Source organism: Sciurus vulgaris (assembly GCF_902686455.1).
Source record: "Sciurus vulgaris genome assembly, chromosome: 8".
NCBI classification, from domain to species: Eukaryota; Metazoa; Chordata; class Mammalia; order Rodentia; family Sciuridae; genus Sciurus; species Sciurus vulgaris.
In genome coordinates, this window is record NC_136468.1 from 131,069,683 (window position 1) to 131,084,516 (window position 14,834).

The 14,834-nt window shown below is 59.1% G+C and overlaps 1 protein-coding gene across 9 annotated transcripts in view; it reads left to right on the top strand.

Annotated features, from left to right (window-relative positions):
• The window catches only part of KIAA1671, a 143,617-nt gene that overhangs the window by 39,224 nt on the left and 89,559 nt on the right, over nucleotides 1–14,834 (top strand). For 6 of the 9 annotated variants that reach the window (XM_079151246.1, XM_079151238.1, XM_079151247.1 and 3 more), the window contains exons 2-4: nucleotides 2,320–3,927; nucleotides 5,418–5,505; nucleotides 7,803–10,478. In XM_079151246.1, the coding sequence (XP_079007372.1) occupies nucleotides 2,375–3,927; nucleotides 5,418–5,505; nucleotides 7,803–10,478 (4,317 nt within the window). In that variant the 5' untranslated portion in view covers nucleotides 2,320–2,374. Of the gene's footprint in view, nucleotides 1–2,319; nucleotides 3,928–4,660; nucleotides 4,844–5,417; nucleotides 5,506–7,802; nucleotides 10,479–14,834 lie in introns of those variants that run through there. The other 3 variants (XM_079151244.1, XM_079151242.1, XM_079151248.1) reach the window with 2 other exon arrangements.

Here is a 14,834-nt window from a genome sequence, read left to right on the forward strand (position 1 = left end):
ACTAGGACATTATGACCTAGAGTTGCAGTTGCTTCTCTCTCTCTCTCTCTCTCTCTCTCTCTCTCTCTCTCTCTCTCTCTCTCTCTCTCTCTGTGTGTGTGGTGTTATCTAACACTGTGAGTTCCTTGGCTGCAGGGATAGTTCTTCTTCACATAGTAGGTGCTCAATAAACATGCATCCCAGTACTAGGGAAGATTTTTTATCGCCTGCCTACCGTGGACCCAGGACTGTTTCCGCACACATGTACATATAAGGCTACCAAATTAAAAGAAAAAAAAAAAAAAAAAGCCGAAAGGAGTGTGTCTTAGAAGCTGGAGGAGATGCCAGCGGATGCAGTTGGAACCCAGGCGCTTTCGTGCCGTCTGCGCACACATTGCCGGAACTCCGGAACTGAGGCTGCCGCCCTGTGCCTCTCAGACCTGCTGAAGCTCAGCCTGCAGGGACGAGCCTCCCTCCCCCGTCGCTTCCCCGTCAGCACAGACTCCGGTGGCTTTCCCCGGGAGTCACACGTCCCCACCCAGGGCCTGCCAGCTCCGGTAAGTGGGTGCACGCTCCACCCACGCGTGGGGGCTGGAAGACGCTGGTGGGTTCTGCCAGAGGTTTTCTCTCTGTCCTTTGCACCCCGTCATGTCCTGTGTCGTGGGCCGCGTGCGTCCCGGAGCAGGGTTCAAGCCGTCTGATGGCCGGCGGTGGGGTGGACAGCCCTGATTTGGGGAGGGACCCCCAGCGCCTTAGCGCTCCGCCTGGGGTCTCCGCGGATGGGCGTGCCCAGTCCTTAGATCCTGCAGATCTGCCCTCTGTTCTGCTGGAAGTGCGTCTAGCTCATGGTCTCCGGCTTGGGGAGAAGGAATCTGCCAGCCCACTGAGCGTGTAAGAGAAAATATCAAATCTGTCTGCCTTTCCTTCCTGCAGACGGCCAGTGAGTCAGCCGCGGGCCCAGGGGAGGGAAGCAGCAGGCTGGCGCTGAACTAAAATACCTCCGACTGTTTTAGTCCCTCCGGGTGGGGGCTGGGCGGGGCAGTTTTTCAGGGAAAGACAACACGGGCGCGAAAGGGGGGGGGGTGTTGTGGATTAAGGACTGCGACTTGTCTGGTACTTTTTAAGATCAGAAAGGAATTAGAAAAATATTTCTTTAAAGGCAGGGCTGGATGTGACCCATTCCGCTGGAGGTCAGGCCGCAGCTGTGTGATCCTAAACAAGCTGGGTAACCTCTCTGGGCCCTTTCCTTTCATCTCCATAAGGCAGATAATGACAATTCTTGCCTTTGCTAGTTGTTTGAAGATTCATGTGAGAGGAAGCTCCTGCCTGGAGACAGCAGGTCTCACAAGGGGCTTAAAACCCAGAGCCACTGCAAGTGAAATCTGACCTTTGTACCCACGTTTTAGGGTCGCGAGGGTGAGATTTAGAGATCATATCCAGCTCTTGGTTCCACGGGCCATTCACCCATGGTCAGATGCCACGGTCAACTTTACTCTTACTAAGAACACAAAGGGGACTGGGGTGGGGCGTGGTGGCGTACACCTGTCATCCCAGCAGCTCAGGAGGCCAGGCAGGAGGATCTCGAGTTCAAGGCCTGCCTCAGCAACTTAGCGAGAACCTGTCTCAAAAGAAAAAAATAAAAAGGGTGGGGATTTTTCGGTAGGTAAGCACCCCTGGGTTCAGTCCCTGGTTAAAAGGAAAAAAGAAGAAAAGAAGAAGGAGGGTAAAGTAGGTGTTCAACAAAAAGAACCCAACAGCAAAGGAACGCCGGCAGGCTGAGCCAGAACGATGGCTTTGTTTTTTCAGCGACGCGGGGAAGGCAAGGGGCTCCAGGTGGCCTGGTGGGGTTGGTGACTGTGGCATGGGATCCATGGTCACTCACCAGCTTTGCAATTCCAGGAAACCTTGGTGCATGTAGCTGTGTGAGCTGAGGCTGCTCACTTACCCTCTCTGTGCTGGGTGTCTGACATGGGAGCCGGGGGAAGAGAACTTGCTCCCCTGGGGCCTCAGGCTGGAACCTGTGATGTGCGTGTGGGTTCTGGCCGGGGTTCAGGTCCCCACTGAGCGCACTCTGGCCTGTTCCTGTGTGTCTCTGGGCTGGCTTCTAAGACCTGGCTGGAGATGGGCTGGGTCAGGGAAGACCTGGAGGACGCTGGCCCCTTCCCCAGCCCTGTGAGTGGCTGTGCAGGCCACTCCCTCCCCAGAGCTGAGCGAGGCAGGAGACCCGCCCACGCGTGCCCAGGCTCCGCCTCGGGGTCCCCTGCCCACACCTGGGCTCTGCTTTGATCCAGACGCTGACCGTCTGCTAAATTTACTTTTTTTTTTTTTCTTTTTTTAAAGCAGTCGCTTCTCCATTTCCAATGTTCTTAATCCTCATGGATCCACAACCGTAACCATGGTGACGCGGGTCGAAGTTGGCTCTATAACATCCTTGACGGCGGTGCCGGGCCTCGGTGACATCAGTAAGGAGGAGACCCTGAAGAGGACCTACTTCTGCCAAGCAGGTGGCACCTCGGGGTCGTCCTCGGCCCGGATCTTGGAAGGAAAGAGCCCCCTGAGGAGTCCGGCCCGCCTCTTCCCTCTGCCCAGACTCAGCCCGAAACCCTTCTCCAAGGACCAGGCCCCCGATGTGAGGCCCCCGGGCCCACCCCTGTGGCCCGGGCCCCCCAGGCCCTGTGCTGCTGGGCTCTCCGAGGAGGCGGCCTCGAAGCCTCTGGACAGTAGGATGCCCAGTCTGGTGGGACAGGAGGTGGACGGACAGGAGGTGGACGGCCCCGAGGGCCCGCGGACAGGCCCGTCCCCACTCAGCAAGGCCACCTTCCCGCGGCCCGGCCCTAGCACCATGATCCTCTTTGAAGCCACCAAAACCGGCCCCACTCTGGGGAGAGGGGTCAGCGAGGTGGCTCGGGAGGCCACCGCTGGTGTGTCCCGGGAGGCTCCTTCAAGTGCCCGGCCTGAGGTGGCCGCCAAGCCTGCCTTGCCTGCCCGGAAGCCCCCGGGGCCCCTCCCCCGACCGGCCTCCCTGCCACAGGACACAAGATCGGCCGCACCCCAGGAGGAGGCAGGCCAGGCCCAGACGCTCTCGAAGGCCAGCAGTGTGGAGGACACCGCAGGCCCTGCTCTGGAGCCCAGGCCTCATCCCAAGAGAAGGCCCGTGTCGGCCATTTTCACTGAGCCCATCCAGCCGCAGAAGCCAGGCCCAGGCGGGGCAGCTGTGGGAGGGAAAGTGCCCCCGGCCCCTCCCGAGAAGACCTGGGTGAGGAAGCCCCGGCCTCTGTCCATGGACCTCACGGCCCGGTTTGAGAGTAAGGAGGCCTTGCTGAGGAAGGGGGCCAAGGAGGGGCGTCAGGGGACAGAGACGGCCAACCCGGAGCCCAAGGCGGACAGGGGCTGCTCCGTCAGAGCAGAAGCTCCTCGCGGGGACCCAGACTCAGACTTCCTGCAGGTTGCCAAGAAGATCCGGGAACGCAAGGAGAAGATGCTTCTTAAGCAGGAAGAGGCAGGCAGCCCCAGAATCCCAGGGGACACAGCCAGGGTGGACCCTGGAGATGACCGGCGTCCTCAGGAAGAGAAAGCCAGACTGGACCAGGAGCCAGAAAAGACGCCCCCGTCCCCTCTGCCCAGGTCGGGAAGAGGCCTGGAGCTGGCAGAGGTCAAGACCAGAGGGGCCAACAGGGAGGCCTTGGCAGAGGCAGCATGGACGTCCAGGGGCAGCGTCAAGAAGCGCCTCAGCTTGTTTGGGGAGGAGGGTGCCTTGGGCCTGGCAGCAGGGTGTGAGCGCCCCCCGGTCACCCCTCAGTCCCCGTCCGCAGGACCACAGCCTGAGAAGGTGGGCGTGAACGTCCAGGAGCGGATCAGAGGCTGGAGCTCCGAGGGCCCCGGGGTGAGGCTGGAGCCCAGGAGGAGGACGCTGCCCACGCGGCCACTGTCAGCAGACTTGACCAAACTGTAAGTGGGCACCTCCCGTGCGCCTCACCAGACCTAACCCACGCCCCTGGCAGAGGGGTCAAGGGCGCGGGCTCCTCCTGGCCGGGCTTATCTGCAGCCCTGAGCGGGGGTGGGAGCAGCCTGCATTCCTGGGATCGGATCCTCCGTTTCCCTCACAAGGAGAGGCTGTTCCCGCCTCCCCGGTGCACAGCCGGGCTTCCTCCCAACGTCCAGAACACTCCAGATCCGGCCCGGCCTCCGTGAGCGGCCCCCAAGTCCAATCAGAGGAGCCGGGATAACTTGGGAGCCTTGCTGTCTTCACCCTGAGGACAGCCGCACGGAGTCCGCCCCCTCAGGACCCCAGGTGCCCACCGAGAGTGTGGGACTCTCCTGTCACGGGGAGCCCTCCCGGCAGGGCCGCTGGCTAGGCCCCGGGTCCCCCGGTCAGTGACGACTCTCTGAGCCCGGCCCACAGCAGGGAGCTGCCCCCCGACGCAACGTCTCCCACGCCACAGGGGTGCTTAGTCCAGGGAGGAGCCTCCAGGGACGGTCTCTGGGCGAACTGCCCTCGCGGCCCTGGAACCAGAGCCGCCACCGGGCCCTCGACCCAGGAGAATCACCCCAGGAAGAGGACCCTTGCTTGGGCCGTGCCCCAGAGCTTCCCATCACTGGGCCTTGGGTCATTTTTAAGTCACCAAGGGATTCTCAGGTCAGGCAGGCCTGAGTTACAAGGACAGAGAAGAGGACACTGTGCCCCAGGATGCCCCAGCGGGTCATGCCATCATCTGACAGGCGGGAGTCTCAGGCAAGGAGTTCAGACATGACCCAGGAAACACCCAGAGGCCGAGCGGGGGTCCCGTTCAAGTTGGCTGACCTTTGTCCCCACCCTTTTCTCCAAAGCCCCCAGCCCTGGACCAAGCTCGTGCCACATCTGCAGGTAGCGTCCTCAGCGGAGGGGGCTTCCGCCTCCTCCCCATTCCCTTCATAAGGGGGGACACCGAGGCACAGAGGGACATTGACTCGACTCTGACCACCCAGAGAGGCAGAGCCCACTGCCCGAGGCTCCGGGCAGGTGCGAGGTGGGGTGTGGGCTGCTGGCCAGAAGCATTAATCACCCCTCCTGGGGCTTCTCCTCTCTTCCCCCAACGCCTCCGTGGAGCTATTAGGGCCACGGGTAGCCTCTTATCTGCCCCATAAAAGAGGACAGCAGGTGCTAATTATCCCCACTTTATAGGGGAAGAAGCAGGCTCAGGTGAGGTCACGGCCCAGCTGGGACCAGAGCTGTCCTCACCCAGCCTGGGCTCCCTCCACCCCACCATGCTCTGCCCGAGGTAGGCTCTTCTCACCGCCCTCCTCCTCCAGCTGACCAGAAAGGGACAGTCCTGTGGCTTTGGCCACGGTGATTTGGTGACTTCGCCCCCGCCCCTCTGAGCTGGTGGCAGAGTGGGCGGGGGTGGGGCGGGGGAGCCTGGACTTCTGGCTCCAGGGGAGTAACTGGGGTCTCTGTGCAGGTTTTCAAGTTCAGCCCCGAGCAGCGAGATCAGGTGTGAGCGGAGCCCCGTGCCCGGCCCCGCGCGCCCCGAGGAGCCCACGGAAGAGGTGAGCAGTGGCCGGGCTTGGCCCCCCCATGCCCAGCAGGCAGCGGCTCTTCCTGGGAGCAGGCTGGGTCTGCCCGACCTGGGAAGCAGACCCGTCTGGGACCAGAAAGCGTTTGCTCCTCCAGTGTTGGGACTCTCAGAGTCCCTTCTGGCATGACGGCCGGGGGGATGGGATGGGTCTCCACTCCCTGGTGTCAAGCAGGGCTTTGAATGTCACTGGCAGGTTTTTTTTTTTTTTTTTTTTTTTTTTTTTTTCCTAGTTGATGGACCTTTATTTTATTTATTTTTATGTGGTGCTGAGAATCAAACCCAGTGCCTCACACATGCTAGGCAAGCGCTCTACCACTGTGCCACAACCCCAGCCCAGGTTTTATTTTATTTTTCTTTCCCTATGCTAGGAGTCTAAGGAGGCCTGCTTTTCTTATATGAATCCCCACCTTATTAAAACCCCAAATTTAAGTTTAAATGTCTCTGAAGCAGGGCACGGTGGTGTGGTGCACACCTGCCTGTAATCCTAGCGGCTCGGGAGGCTGAGGCAGGAGGATCACGAGTTCAAAGCCAGCCTCAGCAAGTTAGCAAAACCCTGCCTCTAAATAAGATACAAAAAGGACCAGGGACATGGCTCAGTGGTTAAGCGCCCCTGGGGTCAATCCCTGATAGCTTGACTTGTCACCCAGCAGAAGAAAGAAAGAAGCCAGCAGCAATTCCACTGCCTAAAAAAACTGTTTCTGTGTCATCTGTTCAGTAAGAAAAAACTCATAACAGAGCTGCTGGGTAAGACTGGTCTGTGCTGGGTGCTCTCCGAGGACCTAACGCTCTAAAGCTGCTCTGCTGGGGGGCACCTGAGGCACAGAGCGCACACGGTCAAAGCTGTGCACAAATCTGTGCACCTGGGGCAGCACCGCCCAGTCCAGATGATTGACACCCGCGCCCCGCCGCGCTCCTCCGGCCCCGCCCCCGGCAGCCTCCGCTCTGCGCTCTGCGCTTTCTGGGCCACTTTGCCTCCTCTCCACTTTGAGATGGAGTGATTATTTTGAGGCTGGCTGTGTCCTGGACGGTGCTACTCCCTCGTGGCCGCTGGGTTCCCCTCGTGGTCTGGGCAGCCAGAGTAAGTGTCCTTTGCTTGCTTCCGGTTGGGGCCATTAGGGAGGAAGCTGTTAGCAACATTTGTGACCAAAGCTGTGCAGGGCCTTGTATTTTGTTTTTTCCTTCTGGGCAAAAACCTTGGAATGCAATGCCCCCATCTTGGGGCAGTTGCGTGTTTCTGTTTTTGAGAAACTTCTGCAGCGTTTTAAAAATAAGGCCAGTGCTTCTTCCTAGCCCACTTATAGCCCTGTCATTTGGGCAGGACCCTTGGGGTCTGCTGCGTGTCCTGGGTCTCATCCCTGGATCTGAACTATTTCTTTAAAGATGGTTGAAAGCCCCCCCGTTCACATGGAAATGTTTACTATGTTGAGATAGATTTATTCCTAACAGAAAAAAAAAAAGATTAAAAAATTACTAACACATGCACATCATAAAAATCAAACAGAACCAAAACATGTAAGATTGAAGGGCGTGTCCTCAGCCCCGCCCCCACATCTGCTTCTCTTGGTCCGTTTCTGTCTTTTCCTCATTACGGCTTATCTGCAGGTGCGTATTCACACACGTGCACAGAAAGGTACAGTTTTTAAGAACGAGCGCGATGCGCACCTCTCATCCCAGCAGCCCGGGAGGCTGAGGCAGGAGGATGGCAAATTCGAGGTCAGCCTCAGCAACTTAGCGAGACCCTGTCTGAAAATAAAAAATAAAAAGGGTGGGGGTGCGGCTCAGTGGTAGTGCACCCCTGGGTCCACGCACCCAGATGTCATGGACACAGAGTCACCCGCTCCTGCAGACAGGCACGTCTGTGCGCCTGCCGTTGCCAGCTTGGAGCGAGATCCACTTAACTGGTGCCTTCCGGTGGGCCCCGGGGCTGTTTGCATGCTCTTCTGCTCTCACAGGCTGGGCTTCTGGAACTTTCTTGCTCACTGGTGCATGTGGGTGGGCAGGGAAACCCCTGGGAAGAACCCGGCCAGATACCAGGAAGGAAGAGTCTTAGGATCCCAGTATCTGAGCCCCGTTTTCCAAGGTCACCGCAGCGTGTCCTGGCAGCAGCCGCCGACGCTGGCCGTCTCCCTCCTCCTCGCCCGCGCTGGGTGTTCAGCCTTAGGATGTCACGGTCTCTGCTTCAGTGATAAAAGCGCCCACAGGGCCGCCTGACCCTTCCCGTCCCTGTGGCGAGCGTTAACCCGGCCTCTTTGCTTGTGTCTCCGGCAGAAGGAAGGACACAGTCTGAATGGACGGACTTCCCCGAGAAGCCTCTGGAAGCCTGGGGCGCCCCCGATGAAGTCCAGGAAGACCGAGTGCCAAGACGGCTCCCACCAAGTCCCCAGTGGCGGCCGGGGCGGCGGCTCCTCCGAAGTCACCCCGGAAGGCGAAAGCAGCTTGCAGACAGTGTGGGCCACGGTGTTCCAGCACCGCGTGGAGAGACACTCGGTGGCCAGCCCGTCCGGGCACCGCCTCTCGGCCACGCTCCCTCGGGACGGGGCCGAGGCCCAGGCCTCAGAGCCCAGACCCAGGCCCGAGAAAGGCCCGTGGCCGGCAGTGACACCCCCCAGGAAGGAGAACCCCAGCTGGCCTGAGAAGCCGGCGGATGGCGAGCCGAGACACAGCCCCGCGCCCGTCCCGGAAAAGCACACTTTCGGGGACAGACGCACCAACAGCCCTTTCCTGAGGCCCTCGGGAAACGCGCCCGCCTGGCAGAGGGTGGAGCCCAGGTATGACGTGGTGCTGGCCGGCGGGGAGCGAGCCCACAGCCAGGCTGTCCCCACCGCGCCCGAGGCCCAGGCCGTCACGCTCCGCAGCAGCCGGCCCCGGCCCTCGCTCAAGGACAGGCAGCTGTCCCGGGAGGCCACCCCTGCTGACCCAGAGCGCAGCCCGCAGGGCCCGCTGGGGTGTGTCCAAAGGGCCAGCCTGATGTGGGAGGCTCAGGGGCAGGAGGCCGGCAGGCCAAAGCCTGTCTGTTGGGAGCCCAAGGACACGCCCGGGGGCAATTGCCCGTCACGCAGATGGACAGGCGGGATGGTCACAAACCAGCATAAAGCCACCGTGGGCGTCGGCCAGGAGCCCTGTGCCCCTGAAGATACTTCTGCTGGGGCCATCAGGGCATCCGCCTGGGAGGCCCAGCCCCCGAGGCCCGAGGTTGTGGGGAGCAGTTCCAAAGGCTGCATTTCTGTGTCAGGAGAGGGTCCGCCCCAGGGGGAACCCCTGGATCCTCCAGCCAGGGCCAAGGACAAGCCATTAGGCTCCCCAGCACAGGGACGCCCAGGGACTCAGCCTGTGCAGAAAGGGCCCCTCGCGGCTGTCAGCGCGGGTGACCCAAGGCTGGCCCCAGGGGCCGAAGCCAAGGCGTGGAAGGCCAGTCCCACTACCCAGAGGATGGACCGGTGGAGGCGGCGAACTTTACCCCACGATGTGAAATTCGACGAATTCAGCTTCCTGGCCCCCGAGAACGCTTCGACAGCAGAGCAGAGGAGAACCGGTCACTCGGCCCCCACAGCCGGTGCCTTACAGAAGGCTCCAACCTCCCCGACTCAGGCAGAGACCCCCTCACAGGACCGGAACCCCCCAGCGGCGAAGCCAGGGTCATCTTCGGAACCCAGGGCAACGTTTTTTGCTATAACCTATCAGATTCCTGATATTCAAAAGGCAAAAAGCGTTGTTAAGTCGGGGCCTGAGAACTCACCGGAACATTCCAGAAAAGGGGCCCCGCCTCCCTCACCTCATTCTCTTACGTCTACTCTGGTTTCTCCCAACCACGAAGAGCCACAGGCTTCAGCCGGCCGTAGAAGCTGGGCTAAGGGACCAGAGTGCGTCACAGTAACCAGCTTCTCCAAAGCCCCAAAGCCCACGGACCACCCTTCCCCCGTCGGGGACGGGACTCTGGACCCTTTCAGCCAAAGGATCATCGACGTGGATGCCTTGTGGATTCCTCGGGGGTCCGAAGACGGCGTGGGTTTTCAGAGCAACTGGAGGGACAGTGGAAGTAGCACGTCCCAAACTACCCTGGCCCTGAGAAGCCGTCCGAAAGCCAGCAGCCTGCTGGTGAGAAGGAAGACAGAGGTGGTCAGCGAGACGTACCCAGGTAAACTGCGAGACGGCTACAGATCTGGCATCCTGGACATCGACGCCCTGATGGCCCAGTACCGCGAGCAGAGCTCCAGAGCCAGCCCCCGGGAGCGCGAGGACAGTCCCACCCTGGAGCGCAGCAGCTCGCCCCTTGAGAGACCCAGCCGGCCAGGAGGCCTGGAGCCGGGAAACTGGAGCCCCCAGGAGGCCGCGGAGGCCAGGGGTCTCCCCAAACGAGCCAGCCTTGCCGAACACACTCGCACGTCCAGCCCCTCCTCGGCCAGGCAGCCAGCAGAGACCACGGGGCCAACCCCAGCCACCAAGTCTAGCTCCCCTCTGTGGGCTCTGCCACTCTCTGCTCCTGCCGAAAAATGTCCTGCAGCCTCTCCCGTCCCCGATGGTCCCAGGCACAAAGTCTTGGGGGTCACCGAGAATGAAGGCAAGGCCTCTGTCAGTCAACTCGGGGTGAAGTGTCAGAATTACCCCGCCCAGCCCAGGACCTCTGCTCGGGAGGACCCAGCCAGTGGGGGGAGGGTATCACCCAAATCGCCCCCTGCTGACCGCAAGAAAAGGACTCCAAGGAAATCCACTGGGCCGGATGAGGGTGACTCCCCACAGGCCTGTGGAAGGTTGCCACTGGACATCAGGAGGTCCTGCTCGGAGAAGGGTCCCTCTGCCAGAACCCAAGAGGGCCTGTCCATCATGCAGGAAGCCAGAGAGAGGAGGCAGGAGCAACCCAAAGGGAGGCACAGCCTCCCCACTGAGAGTTCAGAGGCCAAAACAGGACCCCGTCCGTGGGAGCTGAGGATTCAAGACAGTTACAAGGTGAGTCCAAAGGCTCTTTGGATTTTTTTTTTTTTTTTTTTTTCAAATAATGATTAAGCATCCAGGTCCTGGTATCAAACTCAGATCTTCTGTGAGTCACACAGGTACATTAATGAGTGGAGTCAGGTGAGTGTGAGACTCTAGGGAGCGGTGGGGAGTGTGGCAAAGAGGGTGGTGCCTGAATCCAGATCTGGTTTTAGGTGGTATTAGTGAGCCACTTCCTAACTGGCCTCTTAGGTGCCCAAGGAGCCGTGAAGGCGGGGTGGCTCTGAAGCAGTGGAGCCCCCTGGGAGTTTTGAGCTCTGTGGGACACAAGCGACCGGACGCCAGGACATGACACGGTACACAGCAGGCTCTGGAGAAGAGAAAGGAGGGCCTCCTGGTGGAGGGACTGGCTTGAGTCTGACCTTGAGGGGCAGCGGGCACTTGGGTGGGCGGAGCAGGGGGTTGGGGCTCTCAGCAGGGGTGTGGAGGTGGGGAAAAGCGGGGTGTTGGGGCCTCCACCCTCCTGGGCGGCCCTCCCGTTCATGGTAACCCAGCACCAAATCCCACCCGCGCCTCTCGCAGGCGGCGCTGGACTATTTTTCGGTGCCCGGAACACCAGCCCGAGCGGTGGGAGGAGCCGAGAGCAGCCTCCATCCCTGCCTCAGGGCCCGGGCTCTGCCCGCCCGGCTCCAGCACCCGCCCTGGGGACTCAGTGTCCAGCCCGGCACACGGGGGCACCTTCGGACCCTGGCGCGGGCGAGTGAGTGAGGTGGCCGCCGTCCCCGCCCGAGCTCGCTTCCTCCGCTGGGAAGGCCAGAGGGGTCAGCCCCGGAGCGGTGGCTCACGCGGCGTGGACCTGTCCCACCCTCCAAGCGTCCTGGCAGGGGGACCCTGAGCCCCCCGGGCTGCCACTGTGCCAAGCCGCCGCTGCACAGCGTGAGCGCGGGTGGCCTGGGGAGGGTCCCTGGGCTGCAGGCCCGAGTGCTGGTGTCAGGGGATCTGTTTCCTCAGCGGGGGACCTGGGCGCCTCGGACCTGCTCCCCAGCACACTCTTCCCTCCTGCCCAAAGATCGCTGGTTTTTCAATCTTTTTTTTTTTTAAAAAAAAACCCCAAACAAAACCTAAGAAATAAAAGGTGAAAGCCAGGCATGGTGGCGCACCCCTGTAATCCTGGTCAGGGAGGCCGAGGCAGGAGGATCACCGATTGGAGGCCAGCCGTTGTCAGAGCTGCCGCACAGCTTGCCATGGCAGCGTACTGGGTGGAAGCCAAGGATGCTACTCAGTGTCCTCTCATGCAAGCGCCACTGCAGAGAATGAGCCAGACCCAAATACCCAGGGTCAGAGGTCGAGGGACCTGCTGCGTAGACTCAGGTGTAGACACATCTGGGTATTGACAGCATTCTACAGAAAAATCGTGCAACTTGGTTTTTGGGGGAGGGGCTCCCGAGATTGAACTCAGGGGCTCTCCGCCACTGAGCCACATCCCCAGACCTTTCTTTATGTTTTACTTAGAGACAGGGTCTCGCCAAGTTGCTCAGGGCCTCGCTAAGTCACTGAGGCTGGCTTTGAACTCATGATCCTCCTGCCTCAGCCTCTCGAGCCCCTGGGACTGCAGTGTGTGCCGTTGCACCTGGCTTGATTTTTTTTTTTTTTTTTTTAACCAAACAGTAATCCTGTGTACAGAATCACCTTATTGTCTTTAACGACTGCAAAGGATTTTATGATGGGACAGCCCAATCATACTTCACGCGGGTCCTCCTTGATGGGCTCGTGGGCTGGCTAGAAGATCTGTATTACACGCAGAGCTGCAGTAAGTCTCCGGCGAGGGTACCTTGGTTCACAGCCGTTCTGTTTGATGTGCCCCCAAAAAGGTGTGATTATAATTAAAGTGATCCCCTCTCCTTCCCTCCCTTCCTTTTTCACTGAACAAACACTTATTGAAACTTTGTCCCTGACCTGATTATAGTATTTCACTTACTTCAATTATTTAATTTTAATTTAATTATTATTTTCGGTTTGATACTGGGGGTTGAACCCAGAGACACTCTACTACTGAGCCACCTCCCCAGCCATTTTTATGTTTTGAGACAAGGTCTCACTAAGTTGCTCAGGGCCTTGCTACGGTACTGAGGCTGGCCTTCAGTGTTGGATCCTCCTCCCTCAGCCTCCTGAGCCGCTGGGATGACAGGCGCATGTCACTGCGCCCGGTGGTCATGGTTCTTTTCAACTGCTTGCGGATGTAGCACCGTCCATGTAACCTTCCCTCGTGGGTGACATTTCTGAGCACCTGATGTTACAAGCAGAGGGTCCCCAACTTACGACAGCTCAACTTGGTGCATTTCCAACTTTATCAGGGTGTGAAAGGGTCATCGCGAGGTGGATACCGGACTTGGGATTTGGAACCCTGCTGTCCCCCTGGGTGGCGACATGCAGTCGGACCCTGCCTCTGATGCTGCGGCCGTACCCTGCAGCGTGCTGAGGAGCAAGCCTTTCCTAGGGCAGGCCTTTTCCATATACATTTGCAGCTTAGCATGGGTTCCTCAGGACAGAGCCCTGCCGTGAGCCCAGGGGCAGCTGTGTGGGCAGAATTCTGCACACCTGCAGGTCCCTCGGTGGCTTTAGGATGGCCATCGCCTATTCAAGTGCACGGGCTGTGTGAGTTCGTTTGTCTTTCCTCCCCGTAACCTGCTGGTTCATGTTTACCTGCTTGTTCATGTTTACCTGCTTTACTCTGGGGCTGTCGGTCCTGTTCTCATTGATTTCTGAGAGCTCTTTATTAGGGAGTGAACCTTTTGCCTTGGTATGTTTTGATTTCTCCCTGGAAACAGCCCTGGACTGCATATTGGGCAGATCTGGGATTAAACTCTAGCCTGGGTGGCTCTGGGCCCCTCCCTGGAGTTCTCTGAGCCTCAATTTCCTCATCTGAGGGTGGGGCTCCTATCACAGACTCGTTGGGGATTTATTATGGGATAATGCAGGGCCCAGCCTCTGACTGTTCTGTCCTGGTACAGAGGCGCCTGGAGGGAGTCAGGGGGAAGCTACTTGGGGTTGACCTCATGACCTCAGTTAATATGTTTAATAAATGCAGTAGGCTGTGTTTTGGCTCTGGGCTTGCTGAAAGGGACCCCATGTGGACCTGCCTACCAGCTCAGGTTATTTAAATTCAAGTTATTTAAGGTGAAATACAGCTGGATGTGGTGGCGCATGCCTGTCATCCTAGGCAGCTCAGGAGGCTGAGGCAGGAGGATCATGAGTTCAAGGCCAGCCTCAGCAACTTAGTGAGGTGCCAAGCATCTCAGCGAGACCCTGTCTCTAGATAAAATACAAAACAGGGCTGGGGATGTGGCTCAGTGGTTGAGCATCTCTGAGTTCAATCCCCAGTACCACCCCCCAAAAAAAAGATGAAATACAATGAAGAATTCATTTTGGGGCTGGGGTCGCGGCTCAGTGGTAGAGCACTTGCCTAGCGTGTGTGAGGCCCTGGGTTTGAGTCTTGATATTGCATATAAATAAATGAATAAAATAAAGGTCCATCAACATCTAAAAAAATTTTTTTTTAAAAAATTGAGTTCTTCCATCACCCTGGCCACATCCAAGCACTTACAAGTCATGCGTGGCTCACGTCAACCATGTTGGACTCACAGATGCAAACGTCCCCATCCCAGCAGAACGATCTGGTGGACGGCCGGGGTCCGCAAGGGGCAGGTCCTGCAGCCAGCAAGTGCGGGAGGTCATCTGGGAAGTGGGAAGCCTGGGGAGACAGGAACAGAGGGGGCAGGGGCAGGAAGGGCCTGAAGGGAGCCGTCGGGTTGAGGGACGGGTCCCCGCCAGGCCAGGCCTGGGAGGCCAGCAAGGGGAGGAGCTTGTCCTGGGGACAGCTGAGGGCTCAGGGGGCAGCGACTGGGGCCCAGCCGAGATGAAGAGGTGGGCGGAGCCTGAGCAGGGGACCTGGTCAAGGTCACTGGGGAGTCACGGAAGGGCTCTGAGTGTGACCGTCACCATCTGAGTCTGAGAGACACCCCACCCCATCTGATCTGTGGCTGTGGACTGAGGGGGCAAGGGTGGAGGCCGGGAGGCCAGCATGGAGGCTGCCATGGTCCTCATTTCTGTTACTCCAGAGCACCTTCGTCACCCCCAGAAGGTCCTGCACCCACCAGGCGGTTGTTCCTGTTCTTCCTCATCCCCAGTCCTGGGCAACCGCTTCTCTGCTCCTGGTCTGGGAAGCCTGATCTGGACATGTCCCACGATCAGAATCAATATGTGGACATGCCCCTCCGCCATCTGCTTCTCTCACTTAGTGTGTTTTCAAGGTTCATCGGGATGGCAATATGTGTCAGAACCTTACCTTCTTCCTAAGTCCATAATGTTCCA